The sequence below is a fragment of the Nyctereutes procyonoides genome, unplaced genomic scaffold (assembly GCF_905146905.1).
Source record: "Nyctereutes procyonoides isolate TBG_1078 unplaced genomic scaffold, NYPRO_anot_genome, whole genome shotgun sequence".
NCBI classification, from domain to species: Eukaryota; Metazoa; Chordata; class Mammalia; order Carnivora; family Canidae; genus Nyctereutes; species Nyctereutes procyonoides.
In genome coordinates this window covers 10,465,126-10,479,446 of record NW_026575040.1, presented here as the reverse complement: position 1 = coordinate 10,479,446, position 14,321 = coordinate 10,465,126, and the positions used below count along the sequence as shown (strand labels likewise).

The following is a 14,321-nucleotide window of genomic DNA, read 5'->3' as shown; positions in this document are numbered from 1 at the left end:
GAAGTAGCTTTTAGTTCTAAATATTTCTTATCTGACAATAGGTAATAAGAAAATACCAAACACCTCTATATCTATTTGTTGATCATGAGTAAATGATTCCACTTATTTGAGGACTCAAGGTGTATTATCAAATTACTAAGTACTGGTCATGTGTGAGGTGCATACCTACATTTTATATTTCTTCTTTGGTTGTGAAACACTGCTTTTGATGGAGGTAGGCAAGGTGGAGTGTAGGAGATAAGTCACAGACCATTAATAAAAGCATTCAATAAAAATACTGTTAAATCTTAGAAAAAAGCTACTGTTTGAAGAAATATATATATTTCTACTATAAGAGTAGTAATTGATTGGAGAGTGTTGTGCCACTTAGGTTATACACTTTATACAGAAAGTACTGGAGTGTTGGACCATTAGGTGGTGAAGAGGGCCTATAATGGGAGGAAAGAGAAGTTACAATGGGAAAGTAGAAAATAAAATTAGTACTTTTATACTTAAAGCCACTGGTATTTTCTGTTAACAGAAATTCAGTGGAGCACCTGGGTGGTGCAGTCCATTGGGCTTGGGCGTCTGACTCTTGTTTTTGGCTTAGGTCGTGATCTCAAGGGTTGTGAGATTGAGCCGTCCCTCCAGGCTCCATGCTTAGAGTGGAATATGGTTAAGACTCTCACTCTGCCCTGCACTTCCCCTTCATGCTCTCTCTAAAATAAATACATTTTTGAAAAAGAAATAGAAGTTCACAAATTTATACAATATCAACTTAAATAATACCTACGGGAACTAGAATCACTTCCTTTCTTATCTTTTTCTTCTTGAATTTCCTCAGTAGATATATCCCCTCTTCTAACTTCATCCTTAGATAATGAATTATATCCAAGATCAGACTGGCCACCTAGGAAAAAAAGAAAAAAAGAGAAAAAAACCTCCTATGCTGTTTATCATAAACTTCTTTTTTTTTAATATCACAAACTTCTTTATTGAGAATAACTGAAATTAGGAGCAACATATTAGTGTCCAGGTTTACTTATGAGAAACTTTCTGGATAATGTCCAGCTGAAAGTATTATTTTGTTAGCCCTCTTTGACCATCTCTATTAATGCAAGAAAGAGATGATCTCAAAATAGTTTTTTTTGGCTCCGTACTGTAGTCAAAAGTGACTACGTATATTCGCACTATTGTCTGGGCTCCTAAAGGTACAGACAAACCAGACATTCTTTAAGCCTATGACCTTTCTAGGTGAAAGTCAGAGTTCCAACTAAGCAAAGCAGAAGAAAAATTTGCATGGAATTCATAACAGAATATTCACACATAGATCACTGGAGCCACATGTCTAAATGATTCTACCAAAGAAAATGGGTCTATTTAAATTCATTGATAGGTAAACACTATTTCTGAAAATCCAATTGGATAATTATTGAATTGCTCTTGAGTACAAATACATGGGAATGAGAAAAAAATTAGTGTTACTGCCAAGAAAGGCAAACACACTGATAGAAGAAAACTTCTAATACACTGTTCTGTTCAAGAGGCCCTCTATAATTTTCTGCAAATTATTTTCACTAGGTTAGCATCAAAAGATAAGATTTTAAATCCTAGTTCTCTGTCTTAAGAGACATGATTTTAAGCAAATCACCTAATCTTCTAGCTTCGAATTCAAGTCTCCAGATTTTAAATTTTTTTTAATTTTTATTTATTTATGATAGTCAGAGAGAGAGAGAGAGAGAGAGAGAGAGAGAGAGAGAGGCAGGCAGAGACACAGGCAGAGGGAGAAGCAGGCTCCATGCACCGGGAACCCGATGTGGGATTCGATCCCGGGTCTCCAGGATCGCGCCCTGGGCCAAAGGCAGGAGCCAAACCGCTGCGCCACCCAGGGATCCCCAAGTCTCCAGATTTATAACACACAAAGCAGTTATGATTTTATGAGGGAGACTATATATGGAATGGTATTACAAAGAACTATGTAAAGAAACTGTATTAAGTATCACTAGGTATTTACTTTAACATCTGTTAAAATTTTAAGTTTGTATTTTTTCTCATCAGACTTTCTTTCAGCTCTATTTCTATAGAAAATATAAATTTAAAAATAGGAAGATAATCTTGATGAAATTCATCCTTTTATTAGATTCTGCACTGCTTTATAATAGACTTTCAAAAGATCATAGTTAAAAACAAAACATAGAGGGGTGCCTGGTTGGCTCAGTTGGAAGAGTGTGTGACTCTTGATCTTGGGGTTGTTTGAGCCCCACATGGGGTATAGAGATTACTTAAATAAAAATGAGACTTAAAAAACCCCGATTTCTCCATTTTTAAGAGAGAATGCTTGAGGATGACTACTATAACTCAGATTAAATTCACATTGCATGATCAAAAAAATAAAATGAGCCAAGGAAGAACTATGAAAATTACATTTCAACACAATTTGCTTATACTTATTAACTCTTAAAAGTGGGCAAAAGAGGAGACAAACCAAAATAATGTCACCATATGCAGACACAAAAGCCTTCATATTTCATTGTTAATGCTTGGATTTTTAAATTTACTATTATTATTTTAAAAGATTTTATTTATTTATATGATAGAGAGAGAGAGAGCACACACACAAGCACGGGGAGCAGCAGGCAGAGGCAGAAACAGACTGTCTACTGAGCAAGATGCCTGATGCAGGGCTTGATTCCGGGATCCCTGCAGGATCATGACCTGAGCTGAAGGCAGACACCCAACCAACTGAGCAACCCAGGCACCCTCCTGGATTTTTAAATTAAACATTTCTATTTGTTAAGAGGTGGCTCTTATATTCTGTTCAAAATTCATGGGATTCCAGGGTGGCTTAGTCAGATAAGTGTCTGCCTTCGGCTCAGGTCATGATCTCAGGGTCCTGAGATTGAGCCCTGTGGCAGGTTCCCTGCTCAAGCGAGGAGTCTGCTTCTCTCTCCCTCTAAACACCACCCCCCAGTTGGGGGCATGCTCTCTCTCAAAATTTTTTTTAAAAGTCATGTATCTTTTTTTAATGTGCTAATGAAAAGGACAGAATTATTCAATAAATTTAAGTGTGACAGTTTTAATTCATGGAGAAAGCTTAGGTACATATCTGATAATTTAATGAAATTAATAGCATCTTCACTGCTAGAATGCTACAAGTCTTATATGTATTTACAAGTTTTTTTATTATACCTTTTAATTTTAATATAGCTTAAGACTCACAAGAAGTTGCAAAAATAATACAGTACAGAGAGTTCCTGTGCACTGTTCACCCAGCTGCCCTCAATGATACTATTGGACATGAAACATAATACACTTTTAAAACCAGGAAGGTGATGTTGATATGTATGATCAGGACTTTAAGTTTCTTCTTTAAAAAAACTCTAATAACATTTTCATAATTATAAAGAAGAATTTATACTAAGAAAGTGACATGATACAAAGATCTGTGTGCTATCCAGAGTTAATTGGATTACCATGAACTAAATACCTGAAAAAATTCTCTTAGATTTTTATTTCTATTCAAATAAAGAATGAATAAAATGGCATATACTTATTAAACACATTATCAAACCAAGTGCCTAACGTATAAAATTAAAATGTGACAGTGAACTTAAATACATCATCGAAAATTAGAATATAAAAAAAACAGGCTAGCAAATTTTGTTTTTAAAATGTACTATAATAAATGTATACATAAGCACACACAAACCTGTACTAGATCTATCATCAGTAGCATATACTTTGATTAAACCCGTATTAAAAGGTGCCTGCTCCACAGTGTGTGTCCCATGACCACTATCCATGCTGCCATGACTAACAGCATCCAGGTCACTGCCATCTGCTTAAGAACACAATTTGACAGTATTTTACTACTCAGAGAGATACCAAAAATACACATTAGTTTCTTGCTCAAGCTAGTAATCTACTACCACTGAACACGAATGTGCCACATAATTAGCAAAATACAACTCTAATAGCTATAACTATAGCGAATTATTAACAGATACTAAAATAAGATCACCAAAGGTTGATAATTTAACAGTTAAAGAAAAAAAGTGACTTAAGGTATTTTTTAAATGGGAAAATAATATTAGAATCTGCTTAATGGTAATAAAAACTAGGAATCATTACATATTTTGAAACTATTTAAAATTTTAGAAGTTGAAATTATAACTAGTTGATTAATTTTTTACAAAGTAAAACAAAAACATCCCTTAAGAACCTTTAATTACCTGAGAGAGTTGTTTGTGATAAGTGTGCCTGTTTCTTTAAAGCTCTTTTGAACTGTGCTACTCCTAAAACAACGTTTCTTACTTTTGTCCAAAGAAAATAGCCACTACGACTTCTTGAGGGCCAGGTGCTTTCCAAAACAGCCTATTCATTCAACAAAATAAAATAATTAGTAGAATAATATGTGTAAGTGAATGCACATTGGCTTTACAGTCAAGCTAAAGAATATCTAAATACATTGTATCACAACAAAACAGAACAAAAAAACTTACTTGATTTACAGAATATATTTTAATACTCTGAAATCAATGCCAAAGCCTGAATCAATGATTTCTGCTAATTGAATTAAGGTTATCTAATCACAGAAGTCTTTCTCCGGTAAATCCAAGTAATTACCTTATTATAATAACCATAAGTAATGGCATTGGGATCAATACCAGCTTTCTGCATTTCAAAAAGCACTCGAACTGCAAGCACGGGCTGATCGTACTGCCCACAGAGCTGCATGAGAATGCGGTAGCACACCTGAAACACAAAGTTCAGAAGGGTTCAGAAACAAAATATCTATGAACATAAATCTAGAATAAAAGAATGCATGTTTGAAAAGAATTGTTACTTCATCAGGCGGATCCATCTTTTTCGACTGCATTTTTTTGAGCACATCATATGCTGTCTTCAGTGCCCTGACTTTTGAATGACAGACTTTCACATAAGCTGGCAGACAAATGAACCACAGTCCATAGCAGTGGCGCAGCAGACACCTAGACCACATCTGAGGAATGGAAGAGTACCTCTTGGCAATTTTATGGGCTGATTTAATTTCCTAGAAAAAAAATGCAAGGATCTCATTAATAAGTTTATACACTTAAGAATCCTTATTTAACTGAGAGCTGAACAAGTGCAAGTCATATGCTTTTAGAGTATTTCCCTAACAAAATCTGTCTATAATTAATACATATTCAAGCCTCTGCTTGAATTTGTATTACAAAATAAGCAAGATAAATTGCTAACATAAGAAAACTAGTTCATTTTTTGAAGTCATATTACTCTAAATTATTTTGGGGATGCTTTGAGGAGCAGAATAATCTAGTCATACACATGAGGTATTAAAATATATTAAGGGAGTATGAGTGTCATATTTATTTTTGTTCTAATACTTGATTACACGAAGAATGCAAAATTGTCAAAGCACCTGTTTTGTTCTTCTGAACATGGGAGAAGGGCTACTAGGACTACTTGATTTTGAAGGCAATTTGTTCTTTCGTGTTTGTAGAAATCCTTCAGGTCTCTCAAATAAATTGTTTCTAAGAACTGGAAATCCATTATAGCTGTTTTTGAAAAGAAAAAAAAATCTCAAGCACACATAGATGATCATACTGGTCACAATCTAAAAAAAATTCTGACCAATAACTTCTTAAGAATCTAATTATCTTTCTCCATCAGACTATTATATATACTCAGTAAATATTCATGCTAATGTTGTCTTTCTTGCTATCAGATTTAGAAATGTAATAGCCAAATACAAACTCAAGTATATTTTCAAGGTAGAAAAGTGAAATAGATTTAAATTTTGCCGAACTGGACATCAAACCCTAACGTAAATCAAGCATACTTTGTAAGTTAGTATTCATGTAAATACATAGTAAATATATTGGATAATATAACAGCTGGTAAAGGGCCCCCAAATCAATATTCTTTCAGACAGGATAGCCATTAAGATCATTGCTTTAGGTTAAGATATTACTAGAGAACCATCTTCTTCAAAAGATACAAATAATATATTAGCACATTCCAGGACAAACTCTCATACTATCATGAATTGGTTTATCAGGTTAGCTAAGCAGGTTCAGGCCCTCATTTATGAGGAAGAAAATTGAAGAGGATGGAGAAGAAGAAAAGATTAGATTGAGTGGGCCCTATGAGGTGGTGGGCCTAATTGGGCTGCTAGAGCAGGATGTTTTGGGAATTTAAAAGGTAGCTGCAACTAGGGAGAAGACATGCTGAAAAGAACAGAAGGAGCCCCTGAGCATCAAACTGAGCCTACTTTATTAATCTTCTTGAAGACATACCAATAGTTTCAATTAACAGAAGAAAGCCAGCTATTGGGACGCCTGGGTGGCTCAGTTGGTTAAGTGACTGCTTCTTTCGGCTCAAGTCATGATCTCAGGGCCTAGGATGAAGCCCCACATTGACTCCCTGCTCAGTGTGGGGTCTGCTTCTCCCTCCCTCTCTGCCCTTTCCCTCTACTGATGCGTGCTCTCTCTCTCTCTCAAATAAGCAAATAAAATCCTTTTTTTTTTTTTTTAAGATTTCACTTACTTATTCATGAGAGACACAGAGAGAGGCAGAGACATAGGCAGAGGGAGAAGCAGGCTCCCTGCATGGAGCCTGATGTGGGACTTGATCCCACGACCCCAGCATCATGACCCAAGCCAAAGGCAGATACTCAACCACTGAGCCACCCAGACGCCCAAGCAAATAAAATCTTAAAAAAAAAAAAAAAAAAAAAGAAATCCAGCTATAATAAAAGATGGTAAACTATATCTAGTATATATTACCTTAGGGAAATTCAGCAGAGTGAAAAAATAAATATTAAATAATATTTTAAAAATAAATATTAAGTAGGAATAAAACAGGAATAAAATAGCAAAGAAGTTCAAGAAAATTATGTCCCCTAAAAATTTCATTGTATGTATACGGTGTGCTAAGATCATTCTGAATGTCTTATGGAAACTTAATGCCCTATCGTTTCACACAGACAATGCAAGAATATGAGTTGCCTCTTACTAAGAGGACCCACTGTGCTCACTGAACACATTTAAGTTGTTTCCAATAATGGGATGATTACACCAAAATTATATTGTTAGTCTCAATTTAAAAAGTGACTTAGATTCTTTAAAAAATGGGAACTCTTTAAGCTAAGTAAATTGTTTTTATTAGAGGATTAAATCTAAAAGTAAAATTTAAATTTTAAAAAAGTTAAAAACCAAACCATATAAAGAAAAACAAAACTATTTTAGTGAAACATGCTCCTAAAAAAGTCTTAGAAGTATAATGTACAAAAGAGATCAAACAAATGAGATTTTGTTTAGAAAGAAAAACAAACGAGAAAGAGAGAAATTAGGAGACAGATTTTGAACACCTTTGACAAAAGGCAGAATTTAAAAAATTGATCTGAGCAACATCATTTCAGTAGATGAAAAGTAAGAGCAGGAACCAAGGGGCCTATGAATTAATCAATATTCACAAACACCACCTATTACATCACTTTTTTTTATCTGTAAAAGGGATAATTTAATCTGAGTTATCAATGAGGGTCTCCTGAATCTTTTTGCAATGAAAATAAACTGACCTAATGAATGGTAGATGTGACATGGTTTTAAAATCTTTAAAGAAAGAATTACTGAAGAAATCATTTAAAACCTAAAAGGAAATGTCATTTTAGATATTTACAATCTAAAATAAATGCATACTGGAAATTACCTCCAGTGGTAACAAATGTATGTGTATAATATATATCTAGATAGATACATAGATGTATAATAAATCTACCTCTATCATATCCCTATTTTACCTCTGTCATAACAATAAAGCTCAGAACTTTTCTCTCTTTTCCACTAGACTTGAAAGCAGGAAAAATATCATTCAAGTCTATATACTAAGCCCTTAGCACAACATCTGACCAAATTTCCTAAATTAACTGATCAATTCCCAATAGTTCTGGATTTCCATGACTTAAATAAAAACTTGCAGAAAAATTAACAGCCTAAAAAATTATATCATCAAAATCAAGGCCACAAATATTGATTCTAAATTAGATTTAATCCTTTTGTAATCCAAGGTTACAAAATCAAAATGTGTATAGGAAAGGGGATGAAAGTGAGGGAATTAGGTTTAAGTGAGAAACAAAAATCAAAATCTGTAATAAAAGTGCTGCATTTTGGGGAGGTGAGGTACTGACTGAATTTAAACAACTTACAAGTATACATACTTATATAAATAAAGTTTCCCAAGTCTATGTTACGCAAAATTATAATTCTTTTCTTTTTATACCTCAAAACTTAATAATGGATGTGGGATAAGCTTGCTTACCACCTAAAAATTAGGAATCTGTAAAGTTTGGATTTTTGAAAATACCACAGTCCTTAGAAAGCTACGTCACAGATGGTGGATTGCTTCTCTCTTTCAATCTGAAACATTCTGCCTCTTGAATACCTGTACTGTAAAGGGGGTTCTTCACCATTGGGTAGATGGGGTATCTCAGGTGGTGTTACAAAAACAGTATGTTCACTTTTGAAAGATTCATCCAGTTCTATAAGTCGCATTTCACCACTCTTGTCCATATCCACCTGAAAAAGTTTAAAAAACTTTTGGTTAAAAAAATAAACTGGTAAGCCAAGAGTTTGTCTATGGGAAATGGTTAAATAAACCTTACATAACTGGATACTAAAGAGCTATTGACAGGAAAAAAAAAAGAATGAGCACCATCATGCACCATGAAAAAAGATTTCCAAAATAATTAAGATTTCCAATAAGATAATTCCAAAATAACAAGGAGTAGAACATTATAAACAGTATATTATCTTTTGAGTAGGAAAGAGGGAAAAATAAAAACACTCATTTTTCGCTTGTATTCACATAAGGAAATAAAGAACATCATGAAAAGTAATTTCCTGTATGGGGAAGGGGTGATGAATAGAATGGACAAGGATGAGATAGGACTCAGAATTCCCAATGTGTACCTCTTTATATTATTTTACATTTTGAATCATGAGCATATACTTAAGAAGTAACATTTTAAAAATGCACAAACACATGTATGTATATGTGTTGAGAATACTGAGTTCTAGGTCTAATTTATACTAAATACAACATATTTCTCTAAGTTCTTCCAGTTTATGTAGAAGCACATTTGAGTTAAAATTCCAGTCACATCAGTATTGAAAACACTTTAATAATACAATCTTCCCTAGACTCCCTGTGGCAAGGTAATATTCACAAAAAGTAAAAACTTAACAGAGTCTAAACTGCCTAAAAGGAGTTCATAAACTAAAAAGCATAGCATTGACATTAAAATCAAACAAAAGGGCAGACCCATCAAGATGTCATACATATGACAAAATATAACCCATAGAACTTTATTACATTAGACAGAATATCATATTATCAGTCAGAAATAAATGGGAGAACAAGAATTATTAATAAGTTAACTCTTTAAGATAAGGATTTAGGGCACAATATACAAAAAAGGACAGCGATAGCATTTAAATTTTTCTAATTCTTATTTAAAAAGCTGGACAGAGTGTTTTGTTTTTTGTTTTTTTTTTTTTTAATTTTTATTTCTTTATGATAGTCACAGAGAGAGAGAGAGAGAGAGAGAGAGAGAGAGGCAGAGACACAGGCAGAGGGAGAAGCAGGCTCCATGCACCGGGAGCCCGATGTGGGATTCGATCCCGGGTCTCCAGGATCGCGCCCTGGGCCAAAGGCAGGCGCTAAACCGCTGCGCCACCCAGGGATCCCCTGGACAGAGTGTTTTACATAAACTGTTGGTTATAATTTCACAGTATTACATGGTGTAATCTCCAAGATTAAAGAATGGTAATGGTATATCTATACACTGAACATAAAGATGTTTCAAAATAATTAATGACATGAAAAAATGTTCACAAAGCAATGATAAACAAAGAAAATTTATACTATATATATTTTGATTCTAATTTTTTAAAAGAGAGTGAATATGTATTCTATATATATACACATACACACACATATATATATTCGTGTTTTCCTCTCTCACACATGTATACTCATATCAAAATGTTACCTTGGGGTAATGGTATTACTGCAATTAATTATGTTCTCCCTTACATTGTTATTTTCCAATTAAAAATAATATGTATTAGTTTTATTGGTTTTTCAAGAATTATAAAATAATAAATTCTCAGCATAAAAATTCGAACAAGTAGAATATATTGCTTTTAGAATACACACTTATTCCAATTCTGTTGAAGGACAGTTAAAAATTAATCAGTATAAAAAAAGGTATCTTTCTAGCCTGTCAAAAAGAACTTTTATATGGTGAAATTAGCAAGGATACAGTAAACTGGATAATCACATACCCTGCTGGTACTCAAATTTGGTAAAGTCTTTTTTAGAAAACAAGATATATTTAAACAGGGCAGCCTGGCTGACTCAGCGGTTTAGCACCACCTTCAGCCCAGGGCGTGATCCTGGAGACCCAGGATCGGGTCCCATGTCAGGCTCCCTGCATGGAGCCTGCTTCTCCCTCTGCCTGTGTCTCTGCCTCTCTCTCTGTCTCCTCTCTGTGTATTCTAATGAATAAATAAATAAAATCTTTTTTAAAAAAAGATATTTAAAACATCCACCTTATTCTTATTCTTCGAAAATAACCTAACATGAAAAAAACCTATCATCGTGAAAGATGTTTTCTGCATGTTTCAAAAAACATGTAAGTGAATAAAGTATGATAAATGGATGAAATATATAATCATTAAAAATTAAAATAGTAAAGATCACACAAACTTCTTGGTCGAACAAGACAAACACAACAATTTACCTTTGATTACTCTTGAAATCTCACCAAACTGAGAAGAGGGTTGAAAAAAAAAAAAGCCAGCAAAGACAAAATGAACTGGAGAGAGGGTAATAGCACAGCTAGAATTCAAAACATTTTAGAAGCTGCAAAGCAGATTGATGTGACCTGTGAAAGCTGAAAGCCACATATCTGGCATTGGGGAACGGATAAAGAAGAAAAGCCAAAAATCTAGCCATTTTGCTCTGTAGAGCCCCAGAAAGATCAGGAAGGAAAAGTGCTCAATGACCTTAAAGAAGAGAGAGTATGCATGGGGCCGTAGCAGGAGAATTAGTTAAAAACCTACATTTAAGGACTCCCAGATCCCTGACCCACCCAGTAAATTCGGCCACTACCTCTCCCCACCACGGCCATGGACTAGGTTGGGTTTTTCTGTGTGAACCAGAGGGACTCTAGACTTGAGGACACCAGGTAGAGCTGCAGGAGATGAAGGAGGTTAATAAAAACAGATGAAGTGAGTAAAAACCCTACATGTTACAAGAGAAAACCTGTTACTTCCCCCACTCTGCTGTGAGAATACTGGCGATCAGGTTTACACTCCTCAGGCCTAAAGACTGGAGATAACCTCTTGAGGAAACTAAGCAGCCTAAAGAAAAGAATTATATACAGTGATCAAACAGGGACTCTAAGACATAGCTGAGTTCCACTATGATCATCAATCTCATACCTAAGGATGCTCCTAGCCTCACCTTCCCATGAAAGCTTCATGAGTTCTCGTGTGTCATTCTTGAAATACCACAAGAATCACACAAGGAAAACCAATAATGTGGAGGAGAATAAAACAAACAAATGTTAAAAGTAACATTTGAGTAAGAAGAAATAGAGACGATGCAGAAGGAAAAAACCGCTCAAAATAACTAAAATGAATAAGTCTATATCCATGATGGGAAGATGCTATAAAAAAAGGAAATTATAAATATGACAGAAGTAAAAAATGTACTATAAATGTTGGAAGATAAACTCGAAGAAATCTCCCAGAAAGTGCAGATGAAAAAGAGAAACAAAAAACAGGATGAAAAAATGTAAGAAAGTTAAGAGGATCAGGATAGGAAGGCCAATATCCAAAAAATACTTCAGAAGAAGAGAACTCAAGAAATGGAGGAAAGGAAAGAAACAGGATACAGGAAAATTGCCTAGAATCTGAAGAGAATGAGTCCACAGAATAAAAGGGCCTGCTCGTATTCAACTCAATGAAGAAAAGAAGGCCTCCACCAGGCATAGCCTTATGAAACTTTATAACATCAAGGATCTTAAAGGCTTTCAAAGAGATAAAGAGATCAGGCACTGAAGGTCAGAAATTAACGTGGCATTAGACCAGATGTTATTCTCAACAATAACATTGGAAGCTAGATTTCATAATTTTACATCCAACCAAATTAGTAATCAAGTATTGGGGGAGAATAAAGACATTTACAGACAGGTGGGGCATCAAAAAATGTTTATCTTCCATGTACTCTCTCTCTCACTAAGCTACTGGAAGATGTGCTTCACCAGAAAAAAGAAATCAAGGGATCCAACTCCCCAGAGAAGTCAATTTGAAGTCCCAAGATGATGGTGAAGGAAGATCTCAGGATGACAGACTAGAAAGCAATCAATTCAGATTGGAACACACAGGGAAATTTCTAGCCAAACATCCTCCAAAACCCCAAAAAACAAATGGATAGATTACTTGATATGTTGGAAAAATTGGTATTTTTTAGATTTTTCACTTTTGTAGAAGAGTTTGGAGATGAATTAACAGTAGACCAAAACAAAATCCATGTATGAAAGAAAATCTAATTACTATATATATATATATATATATATATATATATATATATATATATATATATATATATATAAAACTATATATGGCCTAGCTGGGATTATATATACAGAGTGATAGTAATATTAACACTAAACAACTATTTAACCAAAACTCATTATAATGACACTGGGAGAATTCAGGTGGTGTGGAAGGTATGACATTAATGGATAGTACATAAAACAATCAGCAGCAATAAAAACATATTATTTCAAAATACTAAGGTAAATGGCTGAAGAAACAGATGAAAGAGAAAGGTGGTTGCCTTTAGGGAGTAGAAACTAGGAGCAGAAAGGAATGGTACCGAAGCCTCGGAAAATTATTTGACTTTTTAAATTGTTATGTTTTACTGTGGTAAGAGTGAAACTTTCCTTTTATGAGATTTGACAGTGATATAAAAAATGCCTATAAGGTCTGGTTGTATAAAAAATTAGGAAACTATATTATAATTATGTAAAAAACACTGAACGTAAATGTCAAATGGATATTAGATGGGGCACTGGGCTTTACAGGGTCTTTTCTCTCTTATTTTCCACACTTCCTGTTTCTTTAAGCCATTTAGAAGTGTTAAAAATGAAACTTTCAATAAAAACAGAGAACACCTGAATCATTATTAGTAAACCTAACAGTATTTTTTAAACAGCAGCATTAGGAATATGTCAATGATAACTCAAAAACATAAAGTATCCTGATAGGATATTATATCCATGGGCAACCTGAGAACAATGAGAAGCTCTACACACAAATAACTTATGAAGATGAAATATGGTTAATCTAATCATAAGGGCAGCAATGATAATGAGAAAAAAGAGATGGTTAAAACAAATACCCAAGGTCACTGGAAAGAAAGTTGGAAACTACTGCTGTCTCCATGATGGAACATTACAAGAGTGAACTGCTTGTCTATGAACACCAGATGTTTTTAAGTATTTATTTATTTATTTTTATTTATTTAAACAGCTTCTTCCTCTCCAGATCTGTACCTACTTCCTACTCTCCGGTCACTTTGTTCGCACAGAAAAAACCTGTGTATAAGGACAACTGCTCTATTCTTGGTATTATAAAGTCTATTACAATATTAAAATTTTACACTGCAGATTCAATACCCTGGGAACAGATATTTCCCTTAACTTGTATACCAATAAAATCTCATTTCAACATTATAAAAACAGTCATGCTATATACATCCTACATGTATCACTTGGTCATTTCTGTCTTTTGGAAAGCACAGTGACATCTGCCCATTGGGAGAAAAAGAAATTCAACACCCACGACAGGATAAAATTAAAATAATGTTCATATTCTCTTCATATTTTTTCCACAAGACATTAATATACTTAGAAAACACTGAAGAGGGATGCTTGGGAGAATAAGAAAAATCTTACCAGACTATTTGTTATACAAAACTGCCGTTAGTTAAGCACCATCCCATAGCAACAGATTGTAAAGGATTTAAAACATAATTATATGAAGAACAAGAACACATGGTTCTTAAATTAGTCATAAATGAAACCCAAATAATTCTCATACATTGTTTTTCTTATTCAGCATTACCCACTCTAGCTTTTTAAAGTTGGACAAATGTTTTCTGTTTGAATATGCTAAGATCAAAAGAGGAATATATCTAATTCCTATTCAATGTTAGTCATGGATTGACTTTGGCAGTTAACGTATATATAACTTATCTAAAAATAT

General features: G+C 33.9%; 1 protein-coding gene across 3 annotated transcripts in view; it reads right to left on the bottom strand.

Moving 5' to 3' along the window:
• DENND4A (DENN domain containing 4A) overlaps nt 1-14,321 on the bottom strand; it is a 124,375-nt gene that overhangs the window by 30,948 nt on the left and 79,106 nt on the right. The window contains exons 15-21 of one of the 3 annotated variants that reach the window (XM_055320020.1): nt 8,425-8,558; nt 5,402-5,537; nt 4,826-5,032; nt 4,606-4,734; nt 4,212-4,353; nt 3,689-3,820; nt 773-889 (exon numbers count right to left, since the gene is read on the bottom strand). In XM_055320020.1, the coding sequence (XP_055175995.1) occupies nt 773-889; nt 3,689-3,820; nt 4,212-4,353; nt 4,606-4,734; nt 4,826-5,032; nt 5,402-5,537; nt 8,425-8,558 (997 nt within the window). The remainder of the gene's footprint in view (nt 1-772; nt 890-3,688; nt 3,821-4,211; nt 4,354-4,605; nt 4,735-4,825; nt 5,033-5,401; nt 5,538-8,424; nt 8,559-14,321) is intronic. The other 2 variants (XM_055320021.1, XM_055320022.1) reach the window with 2 other exon arrangements.